The 25,160-nt window shown below is 36.4% G+C and overlaps 1 protein-coding gene across 1 annotated transcript in view; it reads right to left on the reverse strand.

Annotated features, from left to right (window-relative positions):
* USH2A (usherin) overlaps positions 1-25,160 on the reverse strand; it is a gene marked incomplete at its 3' end in the record, with an annotated part of 383,577 nt that overhangs the window by 327,065 nt on the left and 31,352 nt on the right. The window contains exons 3-10 of the mRNA XM_080341535.1: positions 22,055-22,190; positions 20,805-20,868; positions 18,236-18,530; positions 16,850-17,034; positions 13,579-13,800; positions 12,181-12,274; positions 2,366-2,561; positions 1,439-1,569 (exon numbers count right to left, since the gene is read on the reverse strand). Of these exons, the coding sequence (XP_080197661.1) occupies positions 1,439-1,569; positions 2,366-2,561; positions 12,181-12,274; positions 13,579-13,800; positions 16,850-17,034; positions 18,236-18,530; positions 20,805-20,868; positions 22,055-22,190 (1,323 nt within the window). The remainder of the gene's footprint in view (positions 1-1,438; positions 1,570-2,365; positions 2,562-12,180; positions 12,275-13,578; positions 13,801-16,849; positions 17,035-18,235; positions 18,531-20,804; positions 20,869-22,054; positions 22,191-25,160) is intronic.

The raw sequence follows: 25,160 nt of genomic DNA on the forward strand, positions 1-25,160 counted from the left end.
AACAAGCTGAAGAAGTTCCATCTCAGTTTCCTGCAGTGCAAGTTTTATCTTTAAAATGTCTTTAAAATACATTTCAGACAAAGAAGCTGCTTTTTCCCTATTCCTAACAAAATTTGGATTTTGGCAATGGACAGGTCACATGTGAATAGAGAACAATCCACAGTATATCTTTAATATATCACAGAATGTTAGGGATTGGAAGGGAACTCAAAAGATCATCTAGTCCAATTCCCCTGCCGGAGCAAGAACACCTAGATGAAGCTACACAGGAATGTGTCCAGATGGGTTTTGAATGTCTCCAGAGAAGGAGACTCCACAACCTCCCTGGGCAGCCTGTTCCAGTGTTCTGTCACCCTCACTGAGAAGCTATTTCTTCTCACAATTAAGTGGAACCTCTTGTGTTCCAGTTTGAACCCATTACCCCTTGTCCTACCGCTGGATGTCACCGAGAAGAGCCTGGCTCCATCCTCGTGACACTCACCCTTTATATATTTGTAAACACTAATAACGTCACTCCTCAGTCTCCTCTTCTCCGTGCTAAAGAGACCCAGCTCCATCAGCCTTTCCTCATAAGGGACATGCTCCACTCCCTTCATCATCTTTGTTGCCCTGTGCTGGACTCTCTCCAGCAGTTCCCTGTCCTTCTGGAACTGAGGGGCCCAGAACTGGACACAATATTCCAGATGGGGTCTCACCAGGGCAGAGTAGAGGGGAAGGAGAACCTCTCTCGATCTACTAACCACCCCCCTTCTAATACACCCCAGGATGCCATTGGCCTTCCTGGCCACAAGGGCACAGTGCTGGCTCATGGTCATCCTGCTGTCCACCAGGACACTTTCTGCATTTTTTTTAATGTACATTTTGAAAGTTACAGATTTATTATCGGACTATATGTCTGCATGTCAATGAGTTGTGTGAGCTTAAAAAGCACAGCTAATGGTGTTACCATTTCAGCATTAATTTGTGGGTTACTTTTTTTTTTTTTTAAATAGATTTTATGAATTAAAAGGGAAACAACGAAAACTACCGTAATTTTAGTACAATTTCAGGCTCAGCTTATTGCCTGAGTTTTCAAAATCTGTTTGTGATTTTAAGACAGTATCAAGAACTTCAAAAACACTCAAAACCTGGATATTTTAACATTACTGAATACACAGGTACCTCTTAGTATCCCAAAACTACTATTCACTTACAAAAACTCACGCAGCATCTTTTATGTCTGTTGCTGGTCTAGATGAAAAACTTTGCAATGGTACACCTCAAATTGCTTTCTGCTTTTTCTCTGCTTTCAGTCTCCAATGTAAGTCAATTATTTTGAAAAGGCTGAACTCAAGCATTTTTATAAAGTGGTCACCATCTAAATACACCTTGTAAAATCTTACTGGTGTCTACCCAGCTAATTAATGTTTTGCCATTTTTCCATGTTAATGCTACTTACATTATCACACAGGAGGCTCTTATTTTTGGTGCCTGTTGCGTAACAGTCACAAGGTTTGCAAACGTCAATGGCTGAAAGATCTGCACCTGCTTGTCTGTAATGGAAATCCTTGCACAGCTCACAGTTCTTTCCTGCATGAAAGAAAGGTTATGCATTATGGCTTCCAATTCATTAAAATTAGCTGTATAATTCAAAATTAAAGACTCTATTCCTTTGAGGGAATTCTATAATTTTCAGGACGTCCATTTTAATGCACCTTTCATCTCTACCTGCCAATTTAGTGATCCAGAGCATATGAAACAATGAACCTGTTACAAACTATGTTTTACTCCATTAAACTTCCATCTGTTATATAATACCACACTTATATAAAAGCTGTGCCATGCAAATGCCTATACATTTTTTGGAAAAATTATCGTTGAACCTGAAACTTTTCTTTTTTTCCCTTTACTAGACAAAGCAAGAAAATTGAAATAGAAAAGAACTGTTAAAGAAAATATATATATATTCAAATATGCTTCTTACACAAAACAGAAACCTTTGCTCAATAAGCAAGAAACTGACATTAGAGCAAGATTTGACAACATTTTTAATATGTTATCTGTTAAACACATTCAGTTGGACAGATTTGATATACTGGATTTAAATGGTCTCGCCCATGTAATGGAAACAGCTTTGAAACTATACATTCTAATTATCTATTGGAATGTATTTTGCACAAGATTGGATGAAATTTTAGCCGCATTTTCCTACAGCTTGAGTATTGACACAATTGTAATTACTGCACTACCTGGATACTTTAAAAATACATATCCATGAGAATTTATTGGAATGTCAGACGTTGAGCATCACTAATTTCAACTGATACAAGACTTAGCCAAAAAGCAACTGCAAAACAAACAGTCCATTCTCTTTCATATGACTTACCAGTTGTGTTGTGTTGACAATTATCACATACTCCACCGCTGCCCCTGTAGTGTTCCTCGGGAAAAGGGTCTATTGCTAAGTCGTAGTGGCAGCTTACTGCATGGCTGTAACACTGACATGGTTTGCAGTTATAGGCATGAGCTTGGTCACCTGGACGGAAAGGCTTGTCATTGTACAATGGCAAACAGCGATCACACTGAAATAAAGAAAAACAAAATAGAAGGAAAATACTATTTCTTTACCTTACAGGATTACTTTTATACTCTCTATATCTGTGTTCTCGTCTATGTTTTCCTCGACTTCAATATTACAAATATTGGGTTTTGAGAAATAGTGAGAAAGCATATAGAGAAATAAAAAAATCATTTTTTTAAATCTTTTTAAGTTACTTTAACAACATATTAGAAATGAGGAAGGTCGGCAGAAGAGTAAAATTTTAAGTATTTAAATACTTAACACAGGCTAAAGTCCTGAAACTGAGATTTAGTGGAACCTCTAAAGATGCAAAATGGTGCCTACTGTGTTTGAGGCACAGAAGACATATTCACCTAATGCATCCATTTGGATGCATTTTAAACAACGTCTGTTATTGTAGTCTGTAGCATTGCAGTAGCTAGTTTGTGCAGTTAGCATTTGACCTTGTGAATGAAACAAAAGGACCCCTATGGCCAGATATGTGATGCTGTACAGAGTATCTGAAATATCAACACTTCTTAATGTGCATTTATCTCATTAAATTTTCAAGAAAAACATTTTCAACAAAAAACCCCAAATCTCTACACATATTCAACTCTGTCAAGTTGTATTTTAAATATTACAACAATGCAATACTAGGATAACAGGTACATTGTTTAAATAAACACTTAAACAACCTTGTTTTCTTCAATTCTTTTCAAATTTATTAGATACAAAGGCTAATGATATTCAAGTACTTAATTAGTTTAAATCCAAACCAGTAAAAATATTTTTAAGTAGTTCAGGAGCACCTCTGAAGCTCCTTTTTTATTTGGATGAACTCACAAAATTACCAACTAAGTAGAGCTTTGTAAAGAATGTGAAGTCAAAATAATCTCTAGTTCATCAGAGACTCTACAAAAATTTATTGTGTCTACTGGTTCATCAAGAATTAAACCTAATTGAAATTCTTACAAGTTAATGAATGGGTAACATTTTGGACAGTTACATTCTCTTTATGGTGAACAATTCAACTGGTTTTTATGAAATTGGCTCAAAGAATTGTACATGTTGGCACTGGATAGATGTTTGTTTAGAATAATTTATTTTAATTTAATTGGCATTACTAGAAGTCCATTCCTCAAATACAGGTGCCGTGCTGGATCTAAGAAACAAAGTATATTGCAATTATAATTTCCACCTCTCAGAAGGAATTTAAAAGATTCAGAATAAATCACAGTCTGTAAAGCATTTGGGCAACTTCTTTCTTCTTAAGTTCCAGAAGTGTGCTCATCTTTCTTCATGTCTACTATTCCAAGCACTACTATAATTATTTAGGCCCAGTGTGCCTACATCAGCTACATGCTGATCATTTGGAAATTATATTGAAGTTTCTAAACTGTTTTACTCACAGTTGATGCTGGCAAAGTGTGGGTAAAATGAGAAGCTGAATTAGGAAACATGAGATTAAGTCCAAGAATCGTGGTGCAGTCACAACTCATAACAAAGCAACTTGGGGGTGAAAATGAAAGCACGTGAATTTATCTGCTGAAATTTAGTTTTAATAAATGAAATTAACAGTAAGAGATAAGATAACAATAGCCACTGCACCTTTTTGCAATTTGTTAAAAACAAAACAACAACAACAAGTGAGAGAAAAAAAGAGACGTCAGCATGAAAATTAGCAGGGTTTCCCTTGAGACCTCGAATTCCAGCCTATGTTTATCAGAAGAACCACTGCCTAACCATGATTAGCCCAGTTTAAGCACATCAAGGGAAACACCTTGACAATAACCGTTACTCAAGTTTCCCAGTTTAAAACCTATTCAAGTCCCTGAAGATTATGAGACGTCTGGAGCATCTTTCTTATGAGGAAAGACTGAGAGAGCTGGGTCTGTTCAGCCTGGAGGAGAGAAGGCTGAGAGGGGAATCTCATCACTGTTTATAAATATCTCAAAGGTGGGTGTCAAAAGGATAGGACCAGACTTTTCAGTGGTGCCCAATGATAGGATGAAGGGTGACAGTCACAGACTGAAGCACACGAGGTTCCATCTGATTATGAGGAGAAACTTGTTTACTTTGAGGGTGCCAGAGCACTGGAACTGGCTGCTGGGAGAGATTGTGGAGTCTCCTTCTCTGGAGACATTCAAGACCCGCCTGGACACATTCCGGTATGATCTGCTCTGGGTGAACCTGCTTTAGCAAGTGGGTTGGATCTCCAGAGGTCACTTCCAACCCCAACCATTTTGTGATCCTTCCCTTGTTCACATCCACTTTTCCTCTCTCCAATCATTCCCTGTGACTCTTTGAGGAAAATCAGCATTACACTGCACCAGCAATGTAAGACCAGAGGGTTCAATCAGGAATTGCACAATTTGGAAAGTGCAAGAAAGAAACCTGAGCTCCCAGCCAAACCATCCCACTGAGGCAGCTTCCTCCTTGCAGCATGTCTACAGAAATAAATCCTCCTTGAAAAGCAAACAGTTCAGGAATAGCCACCAACCTGCCAGCCCTGAATTTCCATCTGCGCATGGTCAGCCACATAGCTACTACAAGCATTCATCATTTCATCTCACATTTAATCTTAGATCAGTTACTCATGCCCACCTGTGCTTGCACCTATCGTTAAACGACACACAGACACTAACGAGAGAAAAAGATGGCAATTGATTACATAGCAGAAAGTCTCTTTGAACAATGTCTCCTGTTCTATGGCTTTTAAACCTTTGACAAAACTTTTTAAAAGCCACAGCAAAACAAGTAATCGTTCAGAAGCTGATAATGACTGTGAAACAACTGTTGTTCTAGCACTTGTCACACCTGTATGCATTAAAAATGTGCAGTGGTCCCCCACCTCATCCTCAGCCTGCTGAGTCTGTCACATCTTTATTAGGTTAAGAACTGCATTTACCTTTCAGACCAGCTGTGTTCAACTGTCACTTTCGGTAGCACCATGATGTACATATGGCAATCCTCAGGCTTTCATTCAAACATAAACTCTGCATTTGCCCCAAACACAGTTATTGAAAAGGTTGAAAATGTTGAAAAGGTTGAAAATGTTGAAAGATTTAGAATGTTCAAGAATGTTAATTCTTGACAAAGTAAGCCTTTGTCCGTAACCATAAAACCCACAAACATGCAGATGTCCGTATTCTCAGACACATCTTGGCCCTGCAGAAAACATGGTAAATATATAGTTTTCCCTATGGACAATAACAAACATGTGCTCTTGATAAATAGTATCTGAACTGCTCACCTTCTGTGAAAACAGTTTTCTGAGAAAGCATTACATGGAGCCAGATGGTCAAAATATCTAGCTCATCTTGGCCCAATTCATTAGGCTAAAACTATGATTAAAAAATTATTTCCAAACACAAATTCAGGATATTTTTACTAAAATTATTATTAAAAACTTACTGTCTCAAAACTTTTTAATTCGGTACACTTATAGAAAAATCAACAGGGACTTGAGCCTAAGCCTTTAGGTGCCAAGTTCCTTATCAGTCACTAAGAATGTTGAGGTCAATGCTTCTGAAGAAACAGTCAACAAGACAATGGTAATACTTTAAGGCTTACAATAAGTCATGATCAGCTAGAACCTTCTACTCCAACACTTTTAAAATATCCCCCAGTGTGCCTCTTGGTGGCATCCTTTTTTTTTTTTTACTGTTACGTAGAATTTATTCCTTTTTTATTTTTCCTAACCTGAGTAGGGGTTCCTATCTCACATTCATTAGTCAAAGTCCAGATCCAATAACCAGTGTACACACACCTACAATACATATACATATGCTTCTATAACATACATACATCATTAAAAGTACACAGATTTAAAAATCTGCTAAGTGATATCAAAATTAGAATGCCACCTTCTCAGGCATTTCGAAATGCTGCCTTGTCTTTGAAAAACTCCATTATGTGTATCACCCAATCACGTTTATTTATGCTGCCCTGTAAAGTGTTGACTATAATAGGATAGTTAATCACACACCATTTTTCCCTTCCTACAAGATCCCAGTCTGTACCCAAACAGACAGTGTGCTTTCATTCCATTTAGCTTCATTAGCCAAGTAAATATGGCTTCTGAGCAATATCTATTCCAGTGTAGCTTAGCCCTGCTCTGATGACAGTTGTCTTGATTTCCCTGTGGCTTTTTCCTCAGCACCCTCACTATAGCATTTGACTATCTATCAAGACTGCATGTTAGCAGAGCTTTGAACCATATCTGTCTCTTGTGAACTCCCCAAAGACTAAAAAAGAGCTTTTAAGCTCAAAAGTGACTCAAAGTGACTCCAAGTGACTAAGGAAGACAGAACAGAAATTAGGAGTGTGTTATGGGGTTCCACCATAACACTCCATGTACCTTAAAAGGATGCAACATAATTTTAGAAACTAAGCACATCCATACCACATGGTTTACAGATATCATAGGCCAAACAGCATTCTAAAAAAAGATCCTACTGCTGCTTTGCAATGGCAAGCTGACTGATAGAGAACTTGACTGGCAAAGGACGTAAGATCTACCACTCTGAACGCCAATAACGAGACACAACTGAAACCTCAGACACTGGCACAAATGTTGTCAGGCAGCATAAGATATATTTCTATTCAACTCTTCTTTCATTTGTGCTTTTTTGGTGAGGTTATTTGAAGCCACACTAAGTCCCACAAAATCAAAGCATATGCAACCACACTAATTCTGACAATCAGGCTGCTCAGTAAATTAATTCACACTTAAATTCTGCAGGATTAAAATGCAAAAATATTTTAAAATCAGGCATCCACTCCATCTAACTCTCATTTAGACTCAAACCTTGTATGACTTCTATAAAACAAAAGAGAGGAAGAAACTATGATTTGCAGTTGATGAGTTTGGCATGTGTTCTGTTGTACCCAAGTTCTGACTTGCTCAGGATATTGAATTGTAAGAAATATTGTGTTTATTTTTCCCTCTTTCTACCATGTCTATTTGGAATAAGCCTATGAATCTCATTTTTCCTGTAACATTAGAGAGTGCTGTAGCCACAGTTACTAGGTATTCTAGGGTTAACCTTACTCTTCTGAGGAAGCTATTGCATGGGATTTTTATTTTTAATAGTCATTTTAGTAGGGTAAAAGAAGCAAAATAAAAAAACAGATTGGCTAGTCACTTATATGAAATAGGTGAAAAAAACCCCACAGAAATTCAACAAATATACATGGCACTATGGTTTACAATAGCTACTTCCAACAGCAGTGAAGCACCAGCCTAGTTGTGTCTCAGTTTTCCTTCACATTAAAGGAAATAAATACCCTGCACAATAGATAAGCCCCTGAAGATAATTTTCAGACTGGAACAGCCTTCTTAATTTCTGAATGATAGCAATGACAACTGTAATGTTAGTTGCCATCTGCCTTCCTCTTAAGTAAAACTTACAAACATCAGATCAAAATGTGCAAGAGATAACGACCACTTCACGATTCCTTCAGCATGTCATCACCTGTGCAACAAATCACGAGGTATCTGAGACTGCCACAAGTTCTTTCAGTATTTCAGCAACGCTTGTCCACAAATGATTTTAAAAGCCTAGATCTTTGAACTATGAAATTACACCAGTTTTCCAGGGATGGATTAATGGACAAACCCATAAATTCCACAGACATGTCAAAAGTTATCTAAAACGTTCAGACAGGTAGGACTACTGAATTAGGTACCTTTCTGCTTGCTGTTTCCTACAACTCCCATCAAGCACCTGCCTCCTTGATTTCCTTTATTTTTATTCTGATATAACTGGTTTCCTCCCAGGCCTATCCTCTGGGTACATAAATTATAGCATAAAGCTCACCAAAAAGTGCATTTTTTGCTAGCTTTCTTCTGCAAGCTAGAAGTCTGTTATTTAGTGATCACTTATTATAGTTAATATTTCCTGCCCATCAGGTACTATGAATAGTTATTCTAACACTCAGCATGATGATACAGATTGGACCTTTAACTAAGATTTAGAAATAACCTTCTGTAACAACATAAAAAGCCTTATTTATCCAATTCTTGTTAAATCAACAATGCCATATCCAGTTTTCAGACAGCAGATGTTTAAGACAATTATTTGCATGAAAAACTCTGAAGACCTGAAGCTTTTTACTGTATCTAGTCACACTCCCACTTCCATTCATACCCTTTCAAGCACTTATCAGAGTTGCTTTATTGATTTTAAATTCTGGTTTCTACTATTATTTCTACAATTATTCCTGTACATTTTGCCATTACTTTATTAAGTTCTCTCTGCCTGATCCAAAGGAGGCTCTGAGGTTGTAAGGTAAGACTGACTTACTTTGTCTTCTTTATTCATGGGCTGTTTCCATTTTTCATGTGACATCATGCAAAGTTTTTGAACATACTATTCCTCATGTCTAAAAATCAGTCTTTGCATATAAATGTTATCAAAATCTCGACTACTCTTGGTACCTTGGTTTCCATTTGTAAAAAGCAGAGCTATTTGCCAAAGCAGGACACAAGGCATTTACAGAACAATTTGGAAATGAAGAAGCTGAATATTTTTTCCATTAGATGAGAGACAAGATCTATGAGGATTTATTTCCTTAACTTTCTTAATCTGGCCCATCTTAATCTGGCAAGTTCTTAAAGACCACAAATTTCATAGCAACATATTTCTTCAACAAAATAGAACTCATTAAAAAAATTCATTTGCTATGTCAAATTTCATAACACAATGATGCAAATAACTAAGATTTCCATTTGTAATGAATTATGCACATTTTTAGTTTCTGGTATTGCTTTGCTGCGCAACAGCTATCCAGATGTATACGTCAGATAAATTCAAGATGGTAAATTTAGTTGTATTAAGTGTAAATGTGACAAGGACATACTCTGCCATATGTTAGGAGCTTGTCAAGGGATTTCTGATTTCTGGTCCAAGATACTAAAAAGAAAACACCAAATCAAAAACCTGCTTATACCCTCTCAGTTGTGGTGACTTAACTCGCTGCTGGTACAGGACAGAAGTTAAAAACAAAACAAAACAAAAAACACACTCACAAACAGCTGACAGCGCATATTTGCCCTATCCCCCCAAAACAAAAAGTATATTTAATTTATATTTGGAAAGTTCCCTCATCAAATGCTTAGTTGAATCCAAAATAATAATAAAATAATAATAAATGCCTAATTCACTGGGGTGGGGACCTCAGAAACATTGGTGCAAGTTTGTAAGACAGTTGTCGAAAATCAGGATGGATTTTAGTTTTCTTTTTAAGTGTTTGCCTTACAAAAAAAAAATCAAAACCTTTAAGCTGTTTCGATTTCATGTAAACCTTTCATAAAAATCAAAGTAGTCAGTGATACATTTTCAAATAGTAATTCTATTTTATTATTACTTCTATTTTATTTCATTTTTAGTAGATATTGACATAGCCATTAAAGAATTAGGGAAATAATTAAACAACATCCTTATTCTACTCTGAACGAATACAGTTAATTCAAGCATTTCAATTATAGTTACAATGCATATATGCCAAATCAAAAATGTGACACTCACTAGAACAACACATTAACATTGACAGAAAATATCTGATGAGGAAGATACATCATTAAAATGTATTTAGTTTGTTTTCACAAGGTAGCATAAGTCTTGCAAGAGTGCTTGGTGAACTTCCAGATCTTATTAAATATTTATAATTAATCCCCGCAAAGTAACATTTCACAATGTGTGTTCTAATTAAAGGGACATTGTCAGTTTGAATTTTTTTTCTAATTTAACTCATCTAAAATCTTCAAATTTCTGTTCAAATCTCATTTAGACTGTAGATCCTATACTTCCATTTTAAAAGACTAGAAAACTTAGATCCCCTATGAAATTTTACAAAGATCTTTCACACAATTGTAAGTGCAATATCAAATGCACTCAGGTTAACACTTCTTGCTCTGTTCTAGCAAGCACCGTCTGCTTGGGGCTTATTTGATGTGAGATTTGTCTCCCCTTTGCTACTGCTGTGCTACTCAATAACCTCTTCTAAATTTTTAGAAAGACTATTTCCAAAAGATATAAAAGTAGCAAAGAATACAGCATGTACTCATTATGGAAATCTAACATTCAGTGAGATTGTGTGATTCATTCCTTTGATGTAACTCATTCTTTATTACCGTCAACTTCTTTTCCTTTTCTTTCTTGGATTTTTTTTGCTTTTTTTTTAAGATAAATAATTAACCTAGAGACAGAATCTATTCCATTATTCTAAGTTATTCTCCACATATTTCACCAGAAGACCATGACTTATATCAAATATCCACATTTTGGTTTTCCCATGACCAGGAATTGTAAAACTGGTAGGAAAATTGTAATTTTGCAACTTGGTAAGTTTCAACTACACACTACACTTCACAAAATCCCTCTTTATTGAGAAACACTGTTATTAGGAGCACACCAAAGCAATGAGAAGAATGTATTTTCTAGATTTATCTGATTTTAATATGGCGTTTTAATTAATTCCAAGAAACTTAACCTTAACGTCAACTACCTGAAAGCACAGAGCATTAAGCAATATTAAGTTTGTTCTTTTATTATAACATTCATGTTGCTATTATAACATTCCTGTTGGTTATTTAAAAATAACCAAATGTCATATGTCACTGTAAAAAGTATGAGAAATAGAAATTTCCAGGCTGCCCTTAAATAAATAAGTTCAAAGGTCAATTTTCAATGTTTTAAAAAGTCACTATCAAAATCACTGTTTAGATCAAAATAATGAAAATAATGAATAAGGCTTCTGAGAAATCAACTTCCAAATAAATATGTACAGGTATGTCTCAGTATTTTCCTAATTGTGCTCAACTATGCAAAAGTCCTTAAAAATCAAGCCCAAAATGTTTTAACTCTTCCTGTGTTAGACATATTTTGTGAAATAATCACATTAAAAGATCTCATTCTTAGCTGAAGTCAGAGACTGCAATCAACAGATATCCCAAGTATCCACAGATGTTCCAAGCATCAGGAAGTAGATCTACAATGGTGTTTTACCTTGGATTGGGCATGTGGTTTTGAAGCAAATATCTAAGTTTTCTGCCCTTACCGTGCTTTGGTTTGCATCATGGAGTTGTCTTGGACCATTTGAACTGTGCTCTTTGAAATGAAACTAAATTTGAAGGACTGTAGCTAGTGTACTCCATCTACCGAATGGGTCTGCAGTCCATGGGACCAGACTAAAACTACTGGCAAGTAAATAAATAAATGAACAAACAAACAAATAAATAAGTGAAATCCCTGAAGTCCTTGAAGCACACTTGCTGTGAACTTTGTGTCTTCATTACCTTTTCACTCTACAGATCATTTGCTAGTTGCTACAGCAAGTATATCAGATACTGACAGTCTAAATTCAGGTTCGTATCTAATGTCTGAAAGTGGCACAATCCTCCAACAAGAAACCAAATCCCTGAGCAAAGCACTCCTAATGGTCTGTGGTGGAATGGCTTTGGGTGGCAGGAAGAAGCAAAAGGTTTTGTGTCCTTGTTTAATACAAACATTGACATGGAAAAATTCCCTGTAAAAGACAGGACAACACCAACACACATACACTCTTTCCCAGAACTAAAATTCCAATTTTGAGGCTGTTCATAGGTGATGTAGATAGACAATGGAGATACTTACATTATTTCCTTCTGTATAGCTTTCCTTGATGCACAGGCATCTATATGGTTCCATAGCTGCATCACAATTATCAGCATGGCCATGACAATTACACCTGAAAGAACAGTGAAGAAAACATTAAAATGTGGAACACATCTGTCCAACAATATATAACACAGTTACAAAGACCATTTTCTGACTTACATAGTCTGCTTCTTTATTAAGAACAAATAAACAGCACCAAAGAAAATATTCTTAACTGCAGTGACCTATAAAAGACCACTTAACATATTTTTAAGTATCAACAATTGCTTTCCAAGAAAATAAAAACCAGCATGTAGTAGAGCTATGGTTACCTTATATAATATGTAATTAAAACTATATTTCAGTATATGATATTAATATATTAAAGTTTATTAAATAAATGGTTATTATCCATCAATATTAAGCTTTACAGCACAGCTACAGTTTTTCAAGAAATCTTAACCATATCAAGCATAATTTTTCTATTTAAACTACTTTGATCTCATTTAAGATGTCCATTTCTTACTAAAACAAAATCTCTATAGAGTATTAGTTAATAGGCAATAACCATCCCACTCCACCTGAAGGGCTGCTCTTCTGAAGGCATTGCATACCTTTGCAAACTACAGCTGAAATTATTTAACTGTAACATAGTCACCAAGATAGCAGCTGCTTTAGTAAAAGCACTATCACAACATATCTAAATCAATAGTCAGACTAGTAGTGTAGAAAATATTAAAGTAAACATGACCTCTAATGGTGTTCTTTCTCTCGAAAAGAGAACTACCAAAGTAACTTCAGGAATAATACTTATTAACAAAAATCTTCACCATATGCTTCTTGGAAACTGCTTCATTGCCAAATTTGCATAGTATTTACAGGGCATAATTAGTCCTTTCACAAAACAGCACACTTATCATATACAATGAAGCTGTCATTCACAGATGATGTAACACTTTTACTGATATCTGCCCAGTTTTAAAAGGAAAACTACAGCTAAAATGAAGAATGAGCTCTGCATTAAGACTTGTTAAAATTGCCATGTCTGAGAATCTATAATGAAACTTGGAAGAACTACTGAAGTAAAGCACAAGCCATGGTTTCAATCATAAGCCTTTGCTTAGAGGCATTGGTAATTCCAAGGAAGGGAGTGCTTTTGACAGATTTGTGTAATAAGTATAATTAATTTTAAACTAGCGTGAGCAAACGTTTCAAAAAAAAACAGCACACCAATCATTTCAAACTTGATGCACTGCTTCAGACCAAATTCCCTTCTCATTCATAAATGTAAAAGCAGAATAACTTCATTAAATTTTAGGCAGGTCATTATATACTTTGCACAGCTGTAATTGTTGGAGGCAGTGATGGGTGAGGGAAGAGTTCCATAACACCTACCTTCCGCTGATTGTAACTTCATTAACTCCATAGTATCTATGTCTAAAATTTATCCAAGACTCATTAGTATGATACTGGCCACGGAGATGAATTCTCACTTGTGTAGCTTTTACAAATTCTTGGAGAGACGGAGTATTGTAAAAATCATTGTAACCAGGTCGGTGATTTGGTTCCGGGGTAAGAACACTAAAAGTTAGATTACCACGGGAATATGGTGTAAAGCTGTTTAAATAGAAAGATAAACAAAAATGTCACAGATTTTACAGATTCTATCTCCTAATAGCCTTTTTTTCTCAGAGATGGTCTCCACTTAACTGTACATAGGTATTTTGTGGTTTCTGGGGATAATTTTCATGTCAGTGGATTCCCAGACATCAGAATTCAAGCAGGGGAAATGTCCTCTATATGTCTGTTTTTCCCCAAACTGACATGCTCTTTGCCAGATCCTAAGATTCCAATTAAAAGCAAAGCCTCTAAAGGGCAACTTCAAAATATGGATAAAGTGTGACTGATACAGTGTCATCTGCACTAAGTTTTCAAAAAGTTTAATACAATGTCTTTGAGAAACATGAACTATGCTTGAACTACATAAGGAAATCATTCAGACGACTAACATGATAATTAACATGGCCATATCATTAATTTTATCCTTGCTAAACACATAAAAACCATACACAAACAATTATATTTTGAATTCCAGAGTCACTGGACTCTATTGTCTCTGTTGATGAGTGAGCAGAGGCAGAAACACATGCCACCTTCCAGTGAGTGAAGTGCAAGAGAACTTACTGGAATACAGCAGAATTAAGAGTAAAACTGTATATTTAAGCCCAAGAAGGGGAAGGACAGTCCTGAGAATTCAAGCAAAGGCTGAGTAAACAAGCACCTATAAACTGCACATTTGCACAATTTGGTATCGATCGTATCTCAAGTCGGTATATTTACTAGGCAGAGTTTAGCTACCAGTAGAACTTCCCTCTGCAAGAGGCAAGAATGCCTGATTATTTGCATACCTACATGGGCTCATTAAAAAATAGGTATCTCACAGTATCACCTGACACCTGACATTCAACATTCAAAAAATGTAATTCTCATCACTTCAAAATATCTCTGAGCTTTTCGAAGATGAGATTCGTAGTTAGACTAGGTCTGCTGAATCATACTCCTCTGTCTTCGTGAAGGATCCTTGAATTTTACAGGTCAGTGCTTCACAAAAAATCTCGGTGGAATATATCTTCGTGTTTCTCTGGGCGATACCATCCTTTCTTCCTCTTTGCAGAAAGTTAGATAAAGTATTCTTCCTCCATGACTTATAAAGCTCTAATGGAAATTATAAGATGGGTATGAATGGCAGATGAACTACATCATCTTGGTATGGAAGCACCAGAAGGAACAATAGAAGGACTATAAGGCTGATGGCACCTAGGCAAGCATGTCTTCAAGATGTTGGGGCATATATATACATCTTCTCAGGAAACCAGGAGATCCTAAAATAAGGGTTCAGCCGATATTCAGACTAAGCCAGACTCAGGCCTAGGGGGCGGAAGGACAGTGAGCAACTCCTAACTTACAGAGGTGTTACAGGATAAAAAAAAAATATAAAAGCCTTAATCACTTTCATCTCTTAAAGGACACAAAAAAAATTTATTCAGCACTAGCATATGGTCACCAAACCAAGAACCCTCAAGCCATGGTAAGGATTTCCAAGCCAAGGTCCCTTTCCTTCCAGGTCAACCTAAGGAGTCTTGGCTAGGCCACCCAGGATACAAACACACTGGTGTCTAAATCCTAGACTAGACGGACAAGTCTTGGCACTTACAAGTACATGGGAATGAGTGAGAAAACAGTTTTGTTTTACAATAAAACCACCTTCCCATCCTATGAAAGTCTCAGCAGGGAGCTCTGTTACACTGCTGACACCAATTCGGAGCATTGTTGCAACAGTAACTTCTCTTTGACTACACAGACTACTTACCATTACAGGGTATATTTCTTTTAAACAAAGCTTGCTGTACTCAAAATAATTCATTATCACTTTCTATCATCATTTACATCACAATCAAAGTAGACAAACAGTGCTACTTACAAAACATTTATGGAACCAGTTCATACTTGACTCCTCAATTCTTGTTAGAAAATATAGAGATATATGTTTCTGGGCTGAAAAGGTCATTACATCTCATTTGAGATATTAATCCAAAACTGTTTGGCTTACTTCAGAGATTTCCCTTCTCCTCTACCCTCTGCTCCAAGGATCAGCAATAAAGCTCAAAATCCTTTGCTGAAAATGGGTGTAACTCAGATGACCTTACACTCCTCTCTTCAGAATACTGAACTTCCGGAGAACAAAGATGCTGACGCTTGAAAAGTCTTAGGAAGGTAGCGAAAGTGAAACAACAAAAAAAAAAGCAAAATGCCTGCAGCACCTGGTACTGTATTTTGACTGATTTGCAGCCAAGTACTATACAAGCCTAATACTGACTGGCATCTAAAATCAGACAAGAGATGGTGCATTTGAATGCACACAGTGATATAGATTCAAATATACATATATACACACATACATGCGTGTGTGTGTAAATTTATAATATAAAATAACTATATAATTATATTTTCTATACTCATTAAATGCATTTGTATATATGACATATTTTTAAATTTGCACACGCTGTCTAATAAAAAGGCTTGCAACAGGTTTCTAAAAGGTTATGATCCTTCTCGCCCCCTCAGTTTTATTTTGGTTCTTGCTTAGAAAGATTGGAAAGCTTCAAGATAAAAGCTCATTTCTTATATGTTTTGCATGACTAGTAGAATAAGGCTGAATGATTGGCTTTTGAACGTAAGTTGGGCCTCTCTTCTAAGCTTCAAAACAAGTTGCACCCTCAGAGATAATAAGGAACACTTTCACATTCAGTAGACAGGTTAAAACAAACTGTTGTATCAATACCTTTTTCCACTCTTCATCTCACTGTTCTGTAACTCTAACTGACAATAATCCCCCCAAAAATACAAGCATGTAAAATTTCAGAAGTCTAGCTCAAAAATAACAGAGGAATCAATTATGTCACATTTCTCAATGTCTGAAATCTGATTAAAAAATCATAAATGACCTTTTGAGGATCAGATTTGGGATCTTTTATATACTCAGCAGCCCATAATAAATGAGTATACCGAATTAAAAGATTCTATCTCATTAGGACATAGAAACAGCTTGCGTCGGGATGTTACCTGCTCAAAACATCTATACTATGCAGATAATACCCAGTCATACCTAGGAAGCTGGAGACAGTTGACGGAGTCTGGTCTTTCCAGAGATCCATTGTTATCCATTCCAAAAATGCTGCAATTTTTAGCGAAATATTGCCAGTCTTCCCAGTTTAGGTCATCTGTTTTTTTCCTTTCAATTATTATTGCTTCAGGGTGTGGGCTAAAGAACTGTAGTATAATATAAAATACCTACAAGATGAGAACAAATTTATAAACCAATATTAATGGGTAAGTTGTAAAACAATGAGAATATAAACTTTTTTTTTCAATGTGACAATATAGACTGCTTTACTACTCACAGACAGAAAAAGAAACAATATTTCAGTCCACATATTCCCAATTAAAAACAAAGATAACCTTTTTTTTAAACAAGGTGTTTGATATCTCAGACATTATTACACAACAACTGAAATGTTGCATCAGTGCTCCACTTTTTCTTGAAGAACATTTGAGAATGCACTACAAAGTCCATGATTTGTTACAGTAATGTTATTTTGGCAAAAATGAAGTGCATAGCTTTCTGCTGTCAAATATTCGATGAGTTTTTTGTCTGGTTAACAGGTAATTTTTCAGCTTGGAATCTTATCAAATAGCCTGTATTGCATTAAAGAGCACTTCACCCAGCATACTGCTTATGCAGAAATGTGTATGTGTCAAATTAGTCAAGTCTTAGAACTTCATAGACATTTGAACTCTTTCCCTTCTCCCCATTAATGACAAAATAAAAAAAAAAAAGAAAAAATATAAACCAGTAAGAATACATAGAAATTTGGTAGAGCCCCTACTGTGAATGCAGCCTCACTACTGATACGTTCCTCCTTCCAAGACATCCTCACACTCTTCAACAGCACAGTGGAAGCATTAGGTGCAATCTGGACTCTTCAGGAACCTCATCTGCTCATTGTATTCTCCTTCCATATTCCTCAGGAGGCTAAACTACCAGCTCCAGAACACGTACAAAACAGAAATTCCCTCTGACATGTCAGCTCGTCACAGAAAAGTTAAATTCCATTTGACTGCAGTTAGCTTTCTGCCAGAAGGCACAAAACAAGCATTTCATGTTTTAATAGAAATTAAAATTTAAGTTGAAATTTACAAAAGTGGCGTTAAAAGGGATGACTTCACACAGGATATCTACTCTGGTATATCTGTTCTAGATTACTGCTTGTTACAACAGCCAAAGCACATCAAAAGAGAATGACAAGAACTATAATGCATTCTGTTGCCTTTTGCATTGTTTCATGCTGAAAAGGAAGTTTTCTTCCCGGCCCCTTGAAGATAATATCTTAAAGCATAAAGGTTTAAATTTCCTCAAAATTATAACAAAAAGTCTACAAAAATATGTTCCTAGTTTTGATTTAATAAATAGCAAATGTAATATTTCTGTTACCTGATACTGTCCATTTTGTAAATCTATTGTGATAGTAACACCATGATCCAGGTCTGCAGTATTAGCAAACACAGCCGAAATCCAGGTGGTCCCAATGTCATTATCATTGATGTAATCCAGAGGATGAGCTTCTGCATCCAACCTCAGCACTCTGTCATTAGTGGTATCATCAGCACCATTAGGGATGCAGTACCTCTGTATCAATGGGTGTACTCGGGGATGACTTCCAGGACAACGACACTCAGACTGCGTATGCAGATGAGGAAATTTTCCAGATAATACTTCCAAAATGTCTCTGTCACAGCATATAAAAGGTAATTACATACAGGATAAAAAAGGACAAGTGCCGCAATGAATCAGGCCACCCAGGGTCCCTACGTAATCAATGGTAAGCAGCAGGCACCTTCAGAACATGTTCGAGAAGAAGCACTCTGCAGTTGCTTTTGTTGCTCCATAGACACACATGGAGCTCCACAGACATATAGAGAGCCAAGAGAAATGAGCTCCTTGTGGGGATATCTAAGGCTAGGCAGGATAAATCCAGACCTAGATGCAAGGAGAAGAATGCTTAACATTTTATTACAGTATCATGTCTGATTCCAATCAGTGATCTGGGTGCTGTTCTTAAGCATACACATAGCATCAGCATATTGCCCGTAACCACAATTGAGTTGAATGTTTGCACCTAAATCCTTCAAAAAGACCAGCTTGAGCAATATCACTTTGCACCTTAGAAAACCTGGACAGAAATATTTTCACTTTCAACTAACTTTAATACAAATGTCCACTTTTTTAGCTGCCCCAGTCTGTGATCACTCTAGTTGCTTCTTACAGCTCATGTCAAAGCCATTGACACGAGTTTAGTTCTCTCTGACATCAGCAACTGAAATAGATACATAGGTAGTTAGGCAAGCAGAACGATATATGAATGACATAGGCAGGTTTCCTTAAACCTCTATCCGCTTGTCTCTGGTATAAAAGAAGGATTTTGTGAGCCTAGAAGATACAGAACTTTTAAATTAAAAAACTTCTTACTTTTCCCATTTTCCTACTTTATCAGTAAAACATAATTTTTGCATACTTAAATAAACACTTGCAAGCTGCCACTCCAAATTCCACAGAACTAAAATTACAGGGATTTTACACAGCTGTAGACTTAAATTAATTAGAGGTGCAGGCAAGACTTTCCTTCGTACTTTATCTCAGATAAACATTTTAGACCCAAGTTATTTGTGGATATAAAACTACATCTACAGAGACATCACTACATCGCAACACTTCATAAAATATCTTATCTTTCAATTTTTAAACTTTATTCTTTTCACCAACTTAAATTGTAGTTCAAAGAACTTGACAAGCATTGCTCGGAAAGAATACAACCAATGTGATTTTCATGTAACTTGGAATTCAGATTCACATTAATACTTTAAATTCACAGGAGCTCAGTTCATCGTAATGTCCTGCAGACAGCTGAGCTCTTAGGAAAGTGCTTTACATCTTATTGAAAGAATATCATTAAGTAGCCTTAAGGTCTGCAGTCATGAGTGTCATTGTGTGTAGCCTACCCAGAAGCACCATGCAGACAAATAGGACCTGACTACTTCTGGCCAGCTTGAATTGACTAGATTAATCCAGCATGAGCTGGATAACAAAGGTAACATTTCTGTGTAATGTGCTAGGAAGGGAGGCTGGATGGCAATACAAATTGCAGTGGCAACTGTAATTTGGCCTCAGGGATGGAGGAAGTCAAAGCAATTGCCAAGGGCTGTGTGGGCTGAGTTAGTGAAGTCATTGGCGGCTTATGGTTACAATCTAATGTAGAAAGCAAAGAACAGTTAAGATGATAGCACCTTGGGGTAGGGTTGTGTGCATGGGGCATGGGGACCATCAAGAATACCCAACATGGATGTCTCGTACCATGGGGATGCTGAAAACAGAAGAAAGGAACTGCTAAGCACAGAACCCAAGCTCACAGCCATGAAGCCAACATCCTGACAAGCTGGAGAGCCTGTCCTCTTCATCACTTCGATCACTAAAGTGCTCTAAGCAGGACTGGCCCACTATGCTTTCTTCCTCACCCCACAGTTTACATGAAGCTCTGGAAAAGCTTGACAAGTCTCATCCAGCAAGACTAAGCTTATCAACACACACTATTATGTTAGAGTTATGAGTTGATAACACCTAGATAGTTGATAAGCATTGAAATCTAGCAACTGGATCTGGTCTCTGCAAGAACGCTTACTAAGGCAGGTAGTAACAATGACAACAATAAGAAGGAAAGCACACATTTATTTTTGAGTGTTGAGTTCCACTACATATGTACTACTACATATACCAGCTATATTTAAACAACAGTTCAAAAGCAAAATACATTAAACTGTTGAGTTTAACTCAAGATTTTTAAGATTAAAAGTCATCTTTGAAATGAGGTTCAGTAAACTATGTCATCATAAGCAATACTCTAAAGGAGACATCAGAAAAGCACTATACTTAGGGAAATAAGCATATTGTTATTTGTTCTTCCTTCTCACCACACTCCTATTACTTTACAAAAATAAAGGTTCTTTACCTGTTTGTAAGTGCCACTGGGTAAAATCGAAAATCTTGCATTCTTCCAACAAATTGTTCTAAACCTAAGAAAATATACTATAAATAAGTAATCTATTGAGCAGAAGGCAGATTTGCACTGCATGAGAGCACCTTTAATTCAGCAATCAGAGATCTCTCTTGCACTATTACCCCTCCTGAATGAAACCATCTTGGAACTGGACAAAACTATAGAGGGCAGTGACTTAATTTTTTTTATAAAAAAGAATGATTTATAATAACTTTATAAGAACATTTTGTACCTATCTCTTTTCTGATTAGAGAGGTGGCACAAGGATTGGCTCATTAGACAGAAGTAATGAGCCAGTCCATGTGCCATCTCTAATTAGAGGAGAGATACAGTAGGTACAACCGTACCTATCAATTTATACAATAAAGACAAAAAAGCATTTAAAAATATTCCTTTCTTTTATGCATTTATTAGTTATCCAGTGTTCAGAATCAAAAATCACAACTAAACACATTTCCAAATACAACATTTAAGAAATGGGGCACAGAATGGCTTTCTTGCCCAAGAGCACAATAAAGTTAAGTGACATATAGTTATTTTTAGGAGTTAGCTTCAAATTCTGTGTGCTCCTGAAAAGCAATAGTCAGTGTTCTTACATCTGAAGAGCAAAGAATTTGTGGAGAGCAACAAAACATCCCCCAGCTGTTCTGCAATGATCATGTCATGCTGTAGTATATACATAATTCTAGCTGTAGATGAAGAGTAACACTATCAGGCATTACTAGAGGCTGAGGGGTTCTCATTCTGCTAGTGGTTTATGTGAGCATGGATAGAACTGAAGAACATGAACAGCCAGAAATCTTCAACTCTATTCCTGACTCACTGTGGTGAGGAGTGTAGTCTAGTGGCCACACACCATCCCATTCTGAAGTAGTTTCACATATATACTCAGAAAAATGATGAATGTAAATTAATGGAATATTTCACTTTACAGACCTATGTTTTAGAGAATACAGGAAAACCTAACTATATGCAGTAACATACAGAATTAATTATGAACCTACAGGATCACCTATCAAGCTTTTATCTTTCAGCCAATCTTTTGAGAAACCTAATTATAGAATAGGAATTTTCTCTTGTGGGAAGATACTACTTCTCAGCATATAGATTACTTAAAATGACTCACACACACTTTTAACCACTTCGTACACATCTTTTTTTCAATATTCCAGTGCATTCCACTAAAATACTACAAGATTTACCTGTGCAACTTTGTCCAATTTGCAGTGTACCATCAGCATCAGTATCTGCAATTGTTCCCACAAGAATCCTTGAATCAAAAGGTGTGTTGTCATCTTCCCAGCCATTCAAGAAGAAACTAATTCTGCTGTGATGCACCTATAGAATCAACACAAATGGTGAAATGTGATTCATTATGCAATCGCTGATTTCTCTATATGTTGTGTCTATCACTGATTAACCATTAACATTACCTCAACCTACTTGCTGCGTTTCTTTATTTTCAGCGTCTACTGAAAGTAGAAACCTCTTTTCCATCCACCCATTAGCAATCCAGTTAATAAGATCATCACTCAGATGTACAGAGTATAACATTTCCACAGTGGTTAAATCAAAGCAGAATCTACGGTACAGTGATCTGGTGGGGAGGGGGAAGAGAGGAAAAGGAGAAGGGTCTGTTTCATGAGGTATGAGGCTGGTTACAGCTACTTCACTTCAGGCCATGGGCACATGTTATAGCTGTCAGAGCTCTTCTCACACACATCAGCTCATCCAGGCCTCCAGGGGATATCTACCATCCTCAGGATAACCAAATGCAGCATGTTTCAGCCAGGCCTCTAACACCCCTCCAAAATGCCTTCTTAACCCCATCACGTTTCTTTCTACAGGGGCTGAAGGGAAAAGTATAAGAACCAGCTACATCTGCCTTACACCCAGTGGGTAATTCCCTTACATCGAGGGAACCCTTGGTTAGGAACGTGAGCTCAGCCAGCACCCCAGGGTGCTGTTTTCTGCAAGCATTCCCTTCCCTGCCAATTCATTTTAAATTCGAGCTAACGTTCATAGAAATACTTTATGGCATTCTCCCAGCTCCACAAAGTCACAAAATTCTGAGCTTTTACAAAGTACTTTTTTGCATTAAAAATCTTCATGTTTAGGTTACATAAAATTAGAATGAGTTTAATACTACCAGAGTGCCTTTCAGCCTTACATTTTATGAAATACAATACTAATTTAAAAAATACAGGTACATACAAAATGAAAATTGGAGGCATCATGGCTATAGTCATCTTCCCATTAATGAAATTAATTATCAAAACTAACTTCAACTTATTCAAAACTTTGGAACTCTTTTGAATTGTTTACTGAATAAACTTAATCTCAGTTATTTCAGAAAGTGTTTTATTTGCAAATCTGAAATCACTTGATTTTTAGCAATATTTATCATGCATAAGGCTTATTTCACATGAGAGCTTGGTAGCCTTCAAATTCTGAAACATCATTTTGTTCTTGCCAGTTTACAGAGCATTATTTCCATTTTGCAAATATGAATGCCTGGCCAAATAAAAGGAGAGTGCTTTAGCCTGCCTTGATACCCATGCTAATCAAAACAAAATAAACCTGAATAATTGCTTCCATAAGAACAATATATATGTGAGGACAAACAGAAGGTTTACAAGCCAGAATAATTTGTTGCAAAGAGTAAAGCCAGAACCTGAAAAAAGTATCAGTTTTAAAAGCACAATATAAGCACTCACAATGCTACTCCACCAATAAAGTCTTTCAAATTTCAGACCAAGATAAACGGATACAATTATCTATAAATCTGAGCTCAGATGATCAGCATCAGTGCCTCAGGCAACAAGAGCCTATCAGTATTTTAAGAAAGAAAATAGGAAATGAGATGGGGGTATGTATGGATTTTTTTATTATTATTTAGGCTTCACACAAAATTGTACAGATGAATTTTTCTCCTTAAACTGCACTTTCAAACATACAGATGCATGTTGATCTTTATTGCCGTTTCCAGATTCAGTCAATATTTCCCAAATTTAGACAGGAATATTTATTGCCCTTCCACTGATGGAAATTTGAAGGCTATTATCATAATTACTAAGCCTTGAGATTTGTTCAAAAAGTTATTGCATATGAGTTTCGCCACTCAAAATACATCTCACCATTTTAAATTATCTTTTGTGTTGACACATCGATGACCTAAATACAACAGTTTTTTATTTAATTTTAATTCAAGGCCCTCTAAACATCTGATGCCCTATTTGCAAGAGCCTAAGTATATGTGTATATGGTGGTTACATTGCATTTTTTTCAGCATCACATTTTTTACAGCCTGTTACTGTCATTTGGTGTTTGACTGTTATCATCATAAAAGATACAGGCTTTTCTACTTTGTTATTTGTAGCATTATCTCATGTTTTACAACATCTTTGCACAACATGCCCGCACATGAAATATAACTAGTGAAAAGTTCTCAGTGGTATTAATGCATAAAAAAGAATGTGGTTCCATCTCTACTGTCTTTACCCAGCCAAAAGCTGATGAACAGCCAATTTTCCTTTATCACATTAGCACAGCCATGAGGGAAACACATTTGTTCTAGTCAGCTACACTAAAGATACTATTACCAATCTAACATATACATGTTTTATATCAGCAGTATTCTCAGAGTATGAGGGAGCCAACAATATATTAACACTAGCATGACAGTTTATTTAAGAAAAGAAAATTGTCTCTGTAGAGGGACAGAAGTTAGAAATGTATGGCTAAAGCTCAGTGTCACTGGTCTAATAAAGGTAATAATTCTTAAGCTTTCTTTATAGCAGGTAACACTCCTGTGGCAGCTCTGTCATATCATTCAAATAAAAATGTTGTCTTTTACAAGTTTAAGAGTACCTTTATTTTTAGTCAGATATGAAGCATGTTTCTGCTTTCCTGTGTTCACTGTCAAACATCTGTAACCAGAATTGGGGAACGGGTGCGCTTACCCCCCTCAGCTCCTTGCAAACTCACCGTCTCAGCTACAGCTTCTACAGGACCCGATTCTGCCTCCCCCAGTGGTAAACACAGTGCTCGCCTCCATGCACCCCCTGCTAAAATCACTGGGACTCTTTATGACTTAAGAGTGACAGAATTGGGCCCTAAATGACCAGGTATTTTTACTCATTGAAAATAGGTGACTAACGCCAATTTTAAATCTCCCTCCCCCACCACCAATCCCTTTGTATTAAATAGGATTTAGAATAGTTGGGTTTAATATAGCACATCCCCAAGGTAGCCCTAAGCACTTTACAATGCTGAACTGGATATCAGTGGTGCAGTGACTGTGTGAGG

This window comes from Nesoenas mayeri (genome assembly GCF_963082525.1).
Source record: "Nesoenas mayeri genome assembly, chromosome: 3".
NCBI lineage: Eukaryota > Metazoa > Chordata > Aves > Columbiformes > Columbidae > Nesoenas > Nesoenas mayeri.